The sequence below is a fragment of the Mus musculus genome, chromosome 17 (genome assembly GCF_000001635.26).
Source record: "Mus musculus strain C57BL/6J chromosome 17, GRCm38.p6 C57BL/6J".
NCBI classification, from domain to species: Eukaryota; Metazoa; Chordata; class Mammalia; order Rodentia; family Muridae; genus Mus; species Mus musculus.
The window spans coordinates 47,725,912-47,739,393 of record NC_000083.6 but is presented as its reverse complement, the minus strand read 5'-3'; the positions used below and the strand labels follow the sequence as shown (position 1 = coordinate 47,739,393).

Below are 13,482 nucleotides of genomic sequence, written 5' to 3'. Positions count from 1 at the left end.
GGTACTTGAATGAACTCTCTTGCCTTCTCTGGCCCACTCCCTACCCACCTCTGACTGAGTCACCAGGCCATCAGCCCTAAAATGCACAGTTGGCTCTCTGTGGATTCAATGTTCACCTCGGTTGTCCCTTGTCTCATTCCATGGGGCCTGGAACCAAGCGATTTGGGTCTCTATTTAGCTCCACCTCCTAGGCGGCCAGAGACTTAGCACTCAGCTGTACCAGGCCCGGTAAAGTGTAAGCCATAGCGGCTCCTCTCACAGAGGAGAACCCCCAAATAGACCTGCACTTCATCACACCCTCTGCTTCGCAGCTCTCTCGTAACTAGGAGGCGAGCTGAAAGAAGGGAACCAAATGAGCCGAGAGAAACTGAGGCACAGTAAAGGCTCCAGAGGCAGCTGTCCTTCCCGTCTACTGCCTCTCCTGGCTAGCGGGTAACTATGGCTGGCTCATTTTCTCTAGACTGGGAGCTGCCCGAACGCAGAGCCTGGGGGATGGCGACTGGCTCCAGCGGGGCACTGGGCAGCTCGGGAGTGAGCGGGCCATCGAGCCAGGCCTCCGCGTTCGGATCTGCCAGCATCTGCACCTGGCCGCCGTAGAGGAAACTGGAGACCGTCCCCACCTCACCCCCCAACAGCCCGAGTGCCTAGTCTGGGCCAGTGGAATCCCGGCCAGGGTGGGTGTAGGGGCCTCAGGCCACGTCCCAGAGGCTCCCCTTCCCTGCTTCATCAAGCAGCCCCTCACTCCGGGTGCGGGCAAGTGGAGCCCACACTTCCCCCAGCGAACTGAGCGCTCAAGTTTAGTCCTGCAATTGTCACACTGAATGGTCTCCTGCAAGACAGGCGAGAACTGACGCAGGTTGGGGAAGGACGTCGCGGTGAGGGGCAGGCGCAGAATGGAGGCCGGGGGCCGGGGTAGCGCTGGCGCAGACCAGCCCCACCCGGGCGGGCGGGCGGGCGCCCTCCCTTCCTCCCCAGGGCGCGGGGCTGGGGCGCGCCAGGCGGCTGCGGCGCGAACCTGCTCGCGCAGCCCCGAGCAGCTCCGGGCAGCGGTGCGTGAAGCCAGAACCCAGAGCACAGCGGGGGCCGAGGGCGGGGACCCAGGTGGCATCCGCCAGCTCCCTTCCAGGAGGCGCTGGGCGGAAGAGGCGACGGGGTCCGGAGTTGGGGGTGGGGAGACGAAAGCACTGACCTGAAGGGGCGGGCTAGCCTGGGGTTGGACAGTGCGAGTGTGGGGGTAGACAGGGAAAAGGGGGCGTATTTTCCGGAATTGAGGACCAAGAGTGTGGCTCAGGGAGGAGGGCAGACGACTGGGAGCTCGAGGAAGCAGAAAGCAAGGTGCACCGAGGGTGCGACCCGAGTTGGGGTTCCCTAGGGTGGTGGGATAGTGCAAGAGGAGAAGTTTGCCAGGGGCATCAGGGGCTGAAACCAGAGGGGTCTTCTGCAAGAGGTTCAGGAGAGAGAAAGGCAAACGAGGGAGGGAGGGAGGCAGTGATGGGACGTCCACACTACCCGGGACTCAGGCAGCCCAGCCCACGGGGCGTGGCGCCTCTCCGGCCCTCCCACTCCGCGCGACCATCCAGGCTGGGCCAGGCCCCGCCGGCCTTGGTGCCTGCACACCTCCTCGGGCCTCGGACTCCCTCCCCCGAGCCCCCCCCGCCCCCGTTCTATCGGGGGAGGGAGAGCGAGCTCAGGGCCCGGGAGTCCCTCAAAACTTCTTGCAAGTTCACTCCTGCACCTCCCGCCCCAGCTCCGCTCAGCTTCCCCGGGCCAGGAAGGCCCGTGCCCGCCCCGGCCACTCCCGCCCCGGTTACATAAGGTCGCGGGGAGGCGTCCCCCGGCCCGGCCCGAAGGGAGGGGCCCGAGGGGCTCCCCGGCTGGCGAGCTGCATCGCTCGGGCCACGCGCCGGGTACCCAGGGCTGCACCGGCTGCGGGTGGGTGGCGGCGCAGTGCACCCTGTCCTGCTCCAGTCTGTACCCCCACCTACCCCCCCACCTGTCTCAGACACCCACAGGATGGGAAGTGCGGCGCCGGCGTTCCCCGGTCCCCCTGCACCCCTTGCCCCCTAGTCCCGCTCACCTCGCTCTGAAGGTCAATCTGTCCGCCGCCGGCGCCCTGAGGTTCCGGCAACTTGTCCCAAGTTCGGGTGCCCAGCCCCCGAGCTTCGCCCGCCGCCCGCTGTCGGGCTCCTCGGGCTACGCGCCACCAGCCAGACCCGCCCCGTCCGCCCTTCCCGCCGCTGTCGGCGCCGTCTCCGTTCTCTGCGTCCCGCCCGCAGCTGCCGCCTCCGCTGTCACCTAGCCCCGCGCCCGGCGCTTGGGCTCCGGCTGTCACTCCGCGCCCACTTCCCGCTGCGCCCGGCAGAGGGCAGCACCCGCCCCTCCTGCGGACCGCCCCCCATAGGCCTACCGCTGTGCCCGCTGGGAAATGTAGTCCCCGTCGCAGCCGCGAAGGGCTCGCCGGGATTTGCAGTTCCATTCTACTGGCCGCTGTTCCCTAGGAGTCAATTTTTAACTTTAAACGTTTGTCTTTATTCCCTTTTCAGATTTTCTCTCTTTTTTTCTGTCAATGATGGCCCGTGATATGACTTTCTATATTATTACATCTTGAAAAAGGACCAATAGCAAGCTGCTTTTCCAGAAAGTGTGAGAAAAATATAGGATCCCACCCCCATAATTGCCAGCAGCAACCTGAGAAGTTACCCTATCCCTTAGCAACTTCCACTTGGGGAGAGTTTTGATTTCTTTGTTAAATAATAATAACAATATTATTGTTGTTGCTCTATTAATTATTATTATAATTTCAGGACAAGCCAGTATGAAGCAGAGCTTTAGTTTATTAAATATATATTTATGTAAGTATATATATATGGTTCTTTAACACAAGGTTTCTTTGTGTAGCCTTGGCTGTTCTACAACTAGATTTGTAGACAGTCTGGCCTTAAATTCACAGAGATCCACCTGTCTTTCAAGTGCTGGGATTAAAAGTGTATACCACTACTGCCTGGTTTAAATATATATATATATATATATATTTTTTTTTAATGTAGATTTAAAACATAGGGATTAAGAGGAAGTTGACAGAGAAACTGGGCAAGGGCTTCTCCTTGTCTTTTACCATAGCCATACTTTTGTTTTGGTGAGTCCCGCAGTTATCTTCAAAGGACTGCTGAGAAATTTAAATAAGATCACGGGACGTTTCCTGGGGTGTAGCAGATACTGTTGTAATTGATTAGGTAAAAGGTTATAAAGGAAGGCAGGATATCTTAACTGTAATCAAAACAGTTCTCTTTGTGAGATTTCCAGGCAAGGTCTGCGAGAGCACTGAAGCCACACTCCAGGGTTCACGTGCTTGGCCTTAAAACCTGGTTTATTGTTATTTCTACCATTGCTTTGTTTCGTGGAGACAGACTCACCCAATAACCCTAGGTGGCCTAGAATTCATTAGTTGATTATAGTGCCCTCAATCTGACGGAGCTCTGCCTGCCTCTGCTTTCCGAGAAGGCTGGAGTCGGAGGTGTGTGCCGCTGCTCCTGACTTGTTTTGTTATTCAGACACTCCTGATGGAATGAATGCCCTCTGCAAGTTTGCCTGCTTGGTGGGAAACGGCCACTGTGCTCGGAGCATGATTTTTGGTTTCATCCGGCAGGTGTGAGATGTAAAACCCCTTGCTCAAGAGCCCACCGTTTTCACGATATATCCTGTCTCCGTTTGGAATGTGGTACATGACCTGGATCTTGCCCTTTTGTCCCTGCCCCTAAGTGTGAGAGAAGTTGGACCAGCGTCAGCACCTACATTGTACTGCTCAGAATTACTAGTCTTCTGCCATGCCTGTCCCTCCTGCTGGAAGCTCCCGGCACTAGGATATCCCTTAGCTTGTGGTCCCTCCTTTTTCTTCATCTCTTCTCCCACCACCTTCTTTTCTCTCTGCCTCCTGCCCTTTTCTTTCTCTCCTCTCTCCTCTCTCCTCTCTCTCCTCTTTCTTTTCTTCCTCTTCTCCCTCTTCTCTTGCTCCTCTCCACCCCCTCATCATGTGACTGCAAGTTTCTGGGGCTTTCTAAGACGCTCCTAAGAATGAAATCTAGAGCGACACACCTCTCACTGAGCTGGTTAGAGAAAGCCTAGGAAAGAGCTGGCCCTGCGGTCCACAGCCGAGGGACGGCCCTCCTTCCAACACATCCTGGGACTTACTCAGTGTCATCCTAGAAATAGCATCTTGCTTCCTCAAGGACCACAACTGTTAGAAAGAAACATGCATACAGCATCCTTCAGGAAACTCTAGTCAAAACTGGTTCAAAGTTGAGGAGACCAACTCCTCGCTCTGTGTCACCGTCGCCTCCATACGCTGCTGGAAGGCATTCCTGTGGCCTTGAGGCCAGTGGGAATGTTTGGGGATGTGATTCAACATAGTATTTTCCCTTTGCCTGGCAGGCACAAACCCCTCCCTCAATGTCTGTTTTTTGTTTTTTTGTTTTTTGGGGTTTTTTTTTGGGGGGGGGGTTGAGACAGGGTTTCTCTGTGTAGCCCTGGCTGTCCTGGAACTCACTTTGTAGACTAGGCTGGCCTCGAACTCAGAAATCCGTCTGCCTCTGCCTCCCGAGTGCTGGGATTAAAAGCATGTGCCACCAAGCCTGGCACTTCAATGCCTGTTTTATCTCGTCAGAGGGAATCTGTGAATAGATTCCAAGCACAGAAGGGTACAGGCCTATCTCCAAGCCTGGCTTCCAACTCCATTTCACTTGGCATCTGAGTGACCCACAGGGAAACCTTGTGGCCACTAAGGTCAATCAAAGCGGAACTTGCCCTGTCTCCCACTCTGACAGTTCCCCGAGACCCAAGGAATCTGACATGGCACAGCTTTGCCCAGCTCCCCCAATACTCACCCCCTACATACAAATGACTCAACAGGCTGGTCAATATGGAGGACTATTTATTATTAGGGAATGTCTAGGTTTCCAGAAAAGGAAAGCTGGATACAGAGAGGCGGGGCAGATGGGACAGGCTGAGGGGAAGAAGGAAGGGCACGGGGGTGGGGGGGGGGTTTGTCTAGATGTCAAGTCTAGACAGAAGGGGCAAGGCCCACCCTGTTATTGCCCATGTCGAAGACAGCATAGTAAGACCTGAGGAAGACATCCCCGAGGATCCAGAGGGGCTGGCCACTCTCAGCGTTCAGGGAGAGGCTCTCCAGACCCACCATGCAGGAGCCTTCCTCCTGTTCAACAGAAAGACATTCACACATTTGTTTACTTGTGGGCTGAACTTCAGCCCTTGAGTAACGAAATCAAAGGGCTCATTGGACAGTTGAGCCTCCTTAACCAGGACTGCTGAGCAATGGTTCTAGGGGGGGGGGAGGTTCCTTCCTCCACAGCAACCCTCCCACTCACCCCACTCCCATCCCCCTCCACCCCCACTCCGGGCCTGCAGCAGGTCAGGCTGGTAGTCGAGCTTTGAAGACAGAACAACTTGGGTTCAAACCTTAGCTTCACTTTTCCAGACCCACACCAAATCCCGGAAGCTCTGCCCAGAGGAGTGAGAACTTACCTGGATGATGTAGGAAGAGGGTGACAGGGGGAACTGGACACCATTGAGGACAAAAGTGAGGGTAGGCAGGCTACTGACGCTGTCGCAGCTCACAAAATACTGCAGAGAGGAACATCTCCCTTAGAAGAGTGCCTGTCACACCCGCCATAGGCCTGCGTCTACCGCCTGCTTTGGACTGGAGAGCACAGTGTCAAGGGGAACCTGACTTACAAACTCTCAGCATTCAGCAGGGTTGGCACAGATGGGGAGGGATTTGAGGAGACCTCAGAAACCCGCTAATCTCTCTGGGAGATTGAATTGCTGCCCACCCCCACCCCCTTGGCTAGTACACTTTAACATATGGATCTATAGACCATGTGGCCTGTCAGTGACCGCCCAGAATCTGTGAGAATGGGCTCAGGGGTAGGCAAACTCTCCGCTGGGTTAAGGACAGAGAGGAGTGGGAGAGCATATGAAGATGAGGGAGAGTGTAGACTATAGAGCTGTCCCTTGTCACTCATCTGTGTGGCCTCCGTCTTCTTATTACTTTCCTCCAATCTTAAAGTCCAGACAGTGTTCAATCCAGATTTCAAGGTGACTTTGGCTCAGAAGAAATTCTTGCTTTGCTATACTACCAGGGCCACTCCCACCAGTTCCTTCAATAGCTAAAAGCCTGGCCAAGGATTTGGCTATTTTTGTGTACCCAAAGATATATGTGAGCATGCATACACACACACACACACAGGATGGCCTTCCCAGACTCACCTGTCCATACTCTCCTTCCTGGGCTCCTATGGTCTGCAGAAGTTCATTCAGGTACTGGGCAGGCATGACGAGCAGAGAGGTGCCTGTGTCTACAATGCCTTGGCAGCCAGAGGAGGAGCACCAGCCAGAGGCCTGGTTGCCAATAAGGAAGCTGAATAGTGAGAAGATAGCAGCCTCAGTTCCCCACCTGATCAGGGCGGTCAGAGGGGCTTCCAACCACAGAGGCACGGGTGGCTGCATACAGAGGCCACGTTGTTCTTAAGGGAAGTAAGGGGACCCTAGAGTCTATTCAAGGCCATCTCAAATCCTCAAGGAAGGCTCTAGACACACTGAAAGTCAGAGAGCCACTCACTGGCTGTCGCAAGGATGGTGAAACAGCTTCTAACCTGTAGCGTTGGATTACCGGGGCCCTCCCTGGTGTCTGAGATCATATGTGCTGACTGTCCCTGTGTGGCCATACCCTCTCTTCTTCGGAGTTGGCTGGGCTGCCAGACTGCTGCATAGGTGACCTATGACTTTGGAGGAGGGTCTCCCACCCACCCTCTACCAGCAGTGCCGGGATGGGTGGGTGGATGGCTTAGAATGTCTGAGGCCCGACCAGACTCACTCGTCAATGGTGATCTGCCAGTAAAGCTCCTGGGTGACAGGAATCCAGGTGAGCTCGCCAGTGTACAGGTTCTCGTCCACGCCACCGAACACAATCTGCCCGCCGTTAGACCCCTGCTGGCTACAGAGGACCAAAGGAAGAAGAGTCTGGGTGAACAGCCAATTCCCATGGTCGGTTAGCCATTTTCAGAGGAAAACACCTCCTCCCCTCATTTTGCAACGGAGGCTTCCTGAAGACAGACGCTCTGTATCTCTGACTGGGGTTCCTGAGGACAGTCTGTGTTTCCTTTAGACTGGAGCCCCCTGAAGATGAGATGTTTCCCTCAGATGGGCTCCCTGACTGGGTCTCTCAGAATCCTCAGTGCTTCAGACTCTGGGGTGAAGTTGTCCTTTAGAGTCCCAGTCCCCCTGGAAGAGGCAGCTATTTTGTGACCCCAGCAGCTACCGTGCAGTCTTCTGCCTTTGACGTCATGCCTAGATAGAGCCCATCCGTTACCAGGAACCCGTGCAAGGCCAGGCTGCTCGCTTTTCTACTGGGATAGACAGGTGGGGCTTGGGTAGAGGAGGAGGCAAGACTGTTCTTCCAGTGGCCTCCCGGCTAAAGGTAGAGAGCAGGGATGGATAGAACTCCCAAAGGTGACGTGTAGTGATTAGAAACAGGCAAAAAGTAAGTCCACAGAGTTGGTGACAAAGTCAGATTCAGGCCCTTAAACCACGGTGAGCATATGGACACTCTAGATGGTAGCTAACTTGGAAGAAAAAGAAAAAGAAAGAAAGAGAGAGAGAGAGAGAAAGAGAGAGAGAGAGAGGGAGGAAGGGAGGGAGGGAGGGAGGGAGGGAGGGAGGGAGAGAGAGAGAGAGAGAGAAAGGAAAGAAAGAAAGAAAGAAAGAAAGAAAGAAAGAAAGAAAGAAAGAAAGAAAGAAAGAAAGGAAAAGAAAAGAAAGAAGGAAGGAAGGAAGGAAGGAAGGAAGGAAGGAAGGAAGGAAGGAAGGAAGGAAGGAAGGGAGAAGTGTGAAGCCCAGCTGGCGCCTGCTCACGTCTGCTGGAAGGATAACACCAGGTTAAAAGTCAATCCTAGGCCTCGCCCCAAAGACTCCAGGACCGGTTGGAACAACAGATCAAAGGAGATGAAGCAAGATTACTACACAAAAGAGATGCGGAATGGAAAGTCTCCGCAGCCAGAGTAGGACCTCCGTGGGGCAGGCACTGGAGGTGGACCCAGGAAGTGTTAGAGAGAAAGACAGAGTCCCGATTTGAGCTGGGGGTGGTGGTGGGGGGAGTAGGAGGGGGTAATGAGGGAAGGGGGGGGCCGTGATAAGGGGAGCTTGTCACATCCATGGAAGACAAAGAACAATTGTATGGGCTGGCAGGATGGCTCAGCGAGTGAAGGTGCTTGCAGCCAAGCCTGACTAGCTGAGCTCCATCTTTGGGATCCACACAATAAAAGGAGAGAACCGGCTCCCGCCAGTTAGTTGTCCTTTGACCTCTACAAGCTCACTGTGAAGTGCGTCCCAACCCCTGCTCTAATACAAATAAATAAATGATGAAAAAGAAAATAGTGGACAGGAAACAGATGCGGGGTGGAGAATGCAACATTCAGTGTTTGGAGAGGAATGTTCAGGCAGGCGTGGCCGAAGCCGCCAACCCTCAAACTAGTGAACCTCAGCTGAGTAGCAGACCTGAGGGCTTGCTAAGTGGTTGCTTACCTGCCAAGGTAGACACCGAAGAGGGGCTGGGACAGAGCGCCCTCCCCCAACATGCCCTGCAAGGCGGTGGTGGCGCCCCCTGAAGACAGGCCGGGGTAGGCCAGGCCCATGATCCCGTCAAATTGGGCGTAGACAAAATTGGTGCCAGGCTCATTCTCACTCAGGCCGAACTCCTGGTTAGGGACCTGGATGCTTTGGACCTGGGGATGGAGATTAAAACACAGGACAGTGACTACCCACACTGAAGACCCTCTCCCCACTCAAGTCCCCACCCCACCTTGATGAGTCTGGCAGGAGACATATTCTTTTTCAAGGATCAGCACTTATGGTGTTGTCCCTGCCCCTGCCCTGCCCCTGCCCTGCCCCTCTCAACTCAGCAGAGCTTATGCTCCTGAAGGAAAATGGCTACAACCAAAGGGTCCTTCATGGCTTCCCTGACACATAATGAGGGTCAGCGGGTGAATGAACGAGGTCTCACTGTGCTGACACCCGTCCTACAAACAGCGTTTCATCTCGTCTCGGGGGCTTCGCCTAAGGCCCTCATCTTCCTCCCATGCCCCACCCAGGAGTAGGGAATTTGACTCACTCTCAGAGTGTCATAGCCGAAGAAGCCGGTAAGGCTGCCGGTGCCGTACTGCAGGGAGAAGGTCTGCCCTTGAGTGTAGTAGGTGGAGGACTTGCTGGGGTTGTAGCGGGTGTGTGTGGCTGCAAGGGGAGGCAGGACATAGAGGACAGGCTAGTGAGTGGAGCACTTCGTGCCCTCAAGCCTAGGGTGTGCCAGCCCTCCTCAGTCTGTGCTTAAATTCCAACAGGATTTAGCATCCTCTACTCACTCCCACTTAGGAGTGAGTGGGCCTCCAAGCATGCCTTCTTCCCATGGCCCCCACCCCTTCAAGAAGCTGCCTATATCAAGACCCTGAGTAGCATGAGACACAACCAAAGAGAGACTCGTTGGACCAGAGATAATAGGATTCCAAGGCTCTTCCATGGACCAAAATAGGATTATAAAGGTAAACTCCATCTGCCCGCCCACACTACTGCCGGACAAGACCACACCCAGTATTGCTCCAACCTATCCTTTAGACACACTTCATGGAAGCATGGTGAGTGGAGAGGTCAGGTGGGGTGAACAGATGGTGGGGTGAACAGATGGTAGGATTGACTGTTAGAAACAGAGTAGCCGATTGCCCAGGAGAAAAAAGGGGTGTCATTGTCCCAGCGATCAGGATGGGTAAGGTGAGCTGGCACAGGTGAAGGTATAGATTGCTTAGCAGGAAAGGCAATGGAGCCCCAGCTGCAGGGCCAGCCTCTTGATGTGATTTGGACATGTCATGTGACTACAGACCACCACCCTCCTCTCCGGGAGTGGACTTGCTCCCAGCATTCTTAGGGAGGTGTCTGTCCCCCTTGCTGCCCATCCAGCACTCACTGCAGGCCTCGCTCTGGCAGTAGACAGAAGACACCCACAGGTTGGAGGAGCCAGTGTCGAAAAGGACCAGGAAGTTCTGGGGTGGAGTCCCGATGCTGATCTCACCATAGTAGGAAGCCTGGTGGGGTAGGGGATGTTACAGGATAAACTGCTTAGCTCTGAGGGATCTAAGGGCTCAGCAACTCCAAAAGCAAGCGGAGAAGGACTCAGCTGCTGCCCTCCAGACCGCACCAAAACCACTGGCCCAAGTCTTCCCTCGAAACCTGCCCCAAGCGGCAACGGATGCTCAGTCTGTGCGTGGGCTCAGCTGAAAGCAACCCCCCCTCCCCCCAGCTCAGGCTCTCCAACAGTTGCCCATAGCAGGTTAGGAAAAGGATGTGTGCAACCCAGGGCAGGAAGGCAGGCAGAAGACCTTTTGGCAGCAGGGACAGAGACACCCTGGGTTGGGAGAAGGGTGTTAAGACTTACATCCATATAGGCCATGGGCTCATAGAGTACACTGTAGTCACCAAACTTGCCAAAGTGGTATTTCTGGCCAGGGTCATACTTGTGGTTCTTCAGAAAGTCTTTGAGGACACCTTGTTCCTTCATGGTCTCCCGGATACTCTTCATTTTCTTCAGGGGGACCCTGTGGAAGGCGGTGGATGTGTCAGGCCCGGGCCCTGCCTTCTTCTTTCTTCCCTTTCTCCTTCCATACCTCTCTCTCTCTGTGTGTCTCCTAGCTCTGTCCGTGTGTCTCAGTCTCTCTGCCAGTCTGCCCCCAAGCACGCCCACTGAATCTCTATCTCTCCTCTCCATCTCTCGCTTTCCATTCTTCCTAGTTTTTCTTCCCCTTCATCTTTTTCTTTCTACTTCCTCCCTCGCTCAAACTCCTCCTTAATGTTTGCTCCAAGATTCGGAAGTTAACCAACTTCAACTTTATCCATCCTCACCCCACATAAAAGGCTGCCCAGGGCCCCTGTTCTTTGGTTTTTTTCGAGACAGGGTTTCTCTGTATAGCCCTGGCTGTCCTGGAACTCACTTTGTAGACCAGGCTGGCCTCGAACTCATAAATCCGCCTGCCTCTGCCTCCCAAGTGCTGGGATTAAAGGCGTGCACCACCAACGCCTGGCTCAAGGGCCCCTGTTCTACTACAGCCTGTAATTCTCCCCAGGAACAGGAAGGTGACTTGGAGAATTGTCCTTATTAGAATCAGTGAGTTTATGTTTTTGAAACTGGGTCTCACATGTCTCAGGCTGGCCTCAAACTTGATATGAATCAAAAAGCGGCCTCTAACTTCTGATCCTCCTTCTTCTGCCACCACACCCAGTTTCTAGAGTGCTGAGGGTCAAAGCCAGAGCATCATACATGCTAGGCAAGTATCCTACCAACTGAGCCACATCCCAGTCCATGGTGCTACACTTTTTTAAAGGTGCCAGAGAAAGCAGGTTCACCCCAAAGTGTCCTTTCCTATGGTGGTCCTCTGGCACCAAGTACCAACCAACCGACGGGACAGAGTGTGGAAGAAGGGGAATCGTGCTGATCCCCCTACTTATTGATAACTTTACAACCCAGGGACATCACTGTGCCTCGTGGAACAGTCCACAGGGAAGTGACTTGTGAACTCCAGAGTTAGAGCATAGGGGTCATGGCTTCTGCCAATGGCACCATGAGCGTGATCCAAGTGGGCTGCCATTGCCCAAGGGTCTCTGCAGAGCCACCTGCGTGCACTGCAACCTAGAATTCCTTTTTCTTGTATTCTTTCTTTCCATTGTAACTCCTCATTCTCGTAGGACTCTAGGATTCCAGGGTCTCTCTGCTTACACCTCCACGGGAGGGCACACCATTCACCTGTACTGCGGTTGCACCATGCTAGCTTAAGCTAGCTGGCCTTTCACCCAAGAAACTACCAGGTAGCAGGCCTGGCAAGATGGCTTAACAGGGAAAGGGGCTTGCTGCCAAGCCTGAAGACTTGAGTGTAGCTCCTAGTACCATAGGGTAGAAGGAGGCCCTGACTCCTTGGATCTGTCCTCTGACCTCCACAAATATTCAGTGGCCCAGGCACACTTATCTCATCATCCCACATACACACACACACACACACACACAAATTTTAAAGAAAAAACTTTTTAAAAATTATGAACTATCAAAATCTACAGATGCTCAAATCCATGAGTATTCCTTATAACCTGTGTAATCCTCCCCACTACAGTATCTTTGGATCACTATTAATACATATGAAGGGGCTGAAGGCATGGCTCCGTGGTTTAAGAGCACAGTTTGCTTTCCCAGAAGTGCAGGGTTCGAGTCTCAGCACCCACAACCTGTTGTAATGCCTGTCCCAGGGGATCTGACACCTTCATAGGCACCAGAGTCCAGGTTCCCGCCTGAGGGTCTCCGAGCCTAGAGCCATTCTCCAGTCTCACCTGATCAAAGCTGCCTCCAGGAGTGGGAGGCAGAGCAAGGCGACCACCATCCACTTCATGATGCCGGTTTGCAGCTGGTCTCACTGGAAGAAATCACTTCGAGCTCGACCGTTGCGGTGGAGTGGAGAGCTGAGCGGGACTCCTTCCTTTTATACACCCAGGAGCTAGCCCAGCCCCTGACTCCCAGCCTGGGCAAGCATGCCGCCCCCCTGCCCCGCCCCAAGCCAAGATGTCCCTTGGACTCCAAGTATCAATAGTTTCTGTGTGTTTTTCCTTCTGGAGCAGGACCAGGACATTTTTCATCTTATTGACTTTCTTACTTCAAGCAGGGAAGGCCAGGAGGTAGCTGCGATATGAGGGAACAAAGCAGCCGCACAGTGAAGTGGCAAAGATTGCACCTCTGGGAATCAGAGGCGCCATAGAGGTGTTTGAGGTGAGGGCTTGAAGAAGGGGCCTGGGACCTGACAGTTGGTCCCTCAAGCTTGTCTCCAATGATATTTGGAAGCAAATAATTCTTTGTTTCTGGGCATGATCTGTTCACTGTAGGATGCTACCAATAACCCCATCTTCCCACTAAATGCTAATAGCAGCCCCTACTTGCTCCCCTCCCCAACCCTAGGCTGTAGCCACCAAAATGACTCCAGGCATTTTTGGTTTCCCCTTGGAGACAAGCTCTTGAGGAACCGCCTAGTCCACCATACTTGCAACATACTTGGAGGTCTGACTTAAGTCATGATTCCCAATCCCCCTTAAACTTCTGGGAGCTGGGGTTCAGGGGCAGCAGTCTGTGGTGACAGTACTGATGCTGAGGTCGGGGCTAGCAGATGGAGTCAGAACGGAGTGGTGGTTTGGAAGCTTTCGGCATGAAGTCCTGTCCCAATTCAGCGGGAATCACTCCCAGAGGAGAATCACACCATACAGCCATGTGAGCTGCGTTCTAAGAGCAGGGTGTGAATGGAGGGGCCACACCTGCACCCTGCTCTTTCTCCCGCTGTCTCTCTTCCCTCCCCGTTGCTATCTGGGAGCTTTATTTGGTTGGGGGTCTGGGGGTTG

At 54.0% G+C, this 13,482-nt stretch overlaps 2 protein-coding genes across 3 annotated transcripts in view; both read right to left on the bottom strand.

The window, feature by feature from the left end:
• Tfeb (transcription factor EB) overlaps positions 1 to 2,357 on the bottom strand; it is a 55,380-nt gene extending 53,023 nt beyond the window's left edge. Inside the window, exon 1 of one of the 2 annotated variants that reach the window (NM_001161722.1) lies at positions 2,078 to 2,357. The gene's annotated coding sequence lies outside the window, so the exon portion shown is untranslated. Of the gene's footprint in view, positions 1 to 1,189; positions 1,464 to 2,077 lie in introns of those variants that run through there. The other variant, NM_001161723.1, reaches the window with a different exon arrangement.
• A 2,558-nt stretch (positions 2,358 to 4,915) lies between these two features.
• Positions 4,916 to 12,552, bottom strand: Pgc (progastricsin (pepsinogen C)). The gene is made up of 9 exons (NM_025973.3): positions 12,430 to 12,552; positions 10,493 to 10,652; positions 10,025 to 10,142; positions 9,182 to 9,300; positions 8,596 to 8,795; positions 6,890 to 7,009; positions 6,283 to 6,433; positions 5,539 to 5,637; positions 4,916 to 5,209 (listed from the first exon to the last, which is right to left on the bottom strand). Exons 1-9 carry the CDS (start codon positions 12,486 to 12,488, stop codon positions 5,057 to 5,059), a joined length of 1,179 nt encoding a protein of 392 aa, NP_080249.2. The 5' UTR covers positions 12,489 to 12,552; the 3' UTR covers positions 4,916 to 5,056.
• Positions 12,553 to 13,482: the final 930 nt, after the last annotated feature.

What these genes read in the sequence shown, in the direction of transcription:
- Pgc (NM_025973.3), bottom strand. Translation starts at nt 12,488, where the DNA reads ATGAAGTGGATGGTGGTCGCCTTGCTCTGCCTCCCACTCCTGGAGGCA. An exon ending in CTGGAGGCAGCTTTGATCAG is followed by an intron (nt 10,653 to 12,429) that starts GTGAGACTGGAG and finishes CGCCTTCCACAG; the next exon opens with GGTCCCCCTGAAGAAAATGA. An exon ending in CTGCCAGAGCGAGGCCTGCA is followed by an intron (nt 9,301 to 10,024) that starts GTGAGTGCTGGA and finishes CTCCCCTTGCAG; the next exon opens with CCACACACACCCGCTACAAC.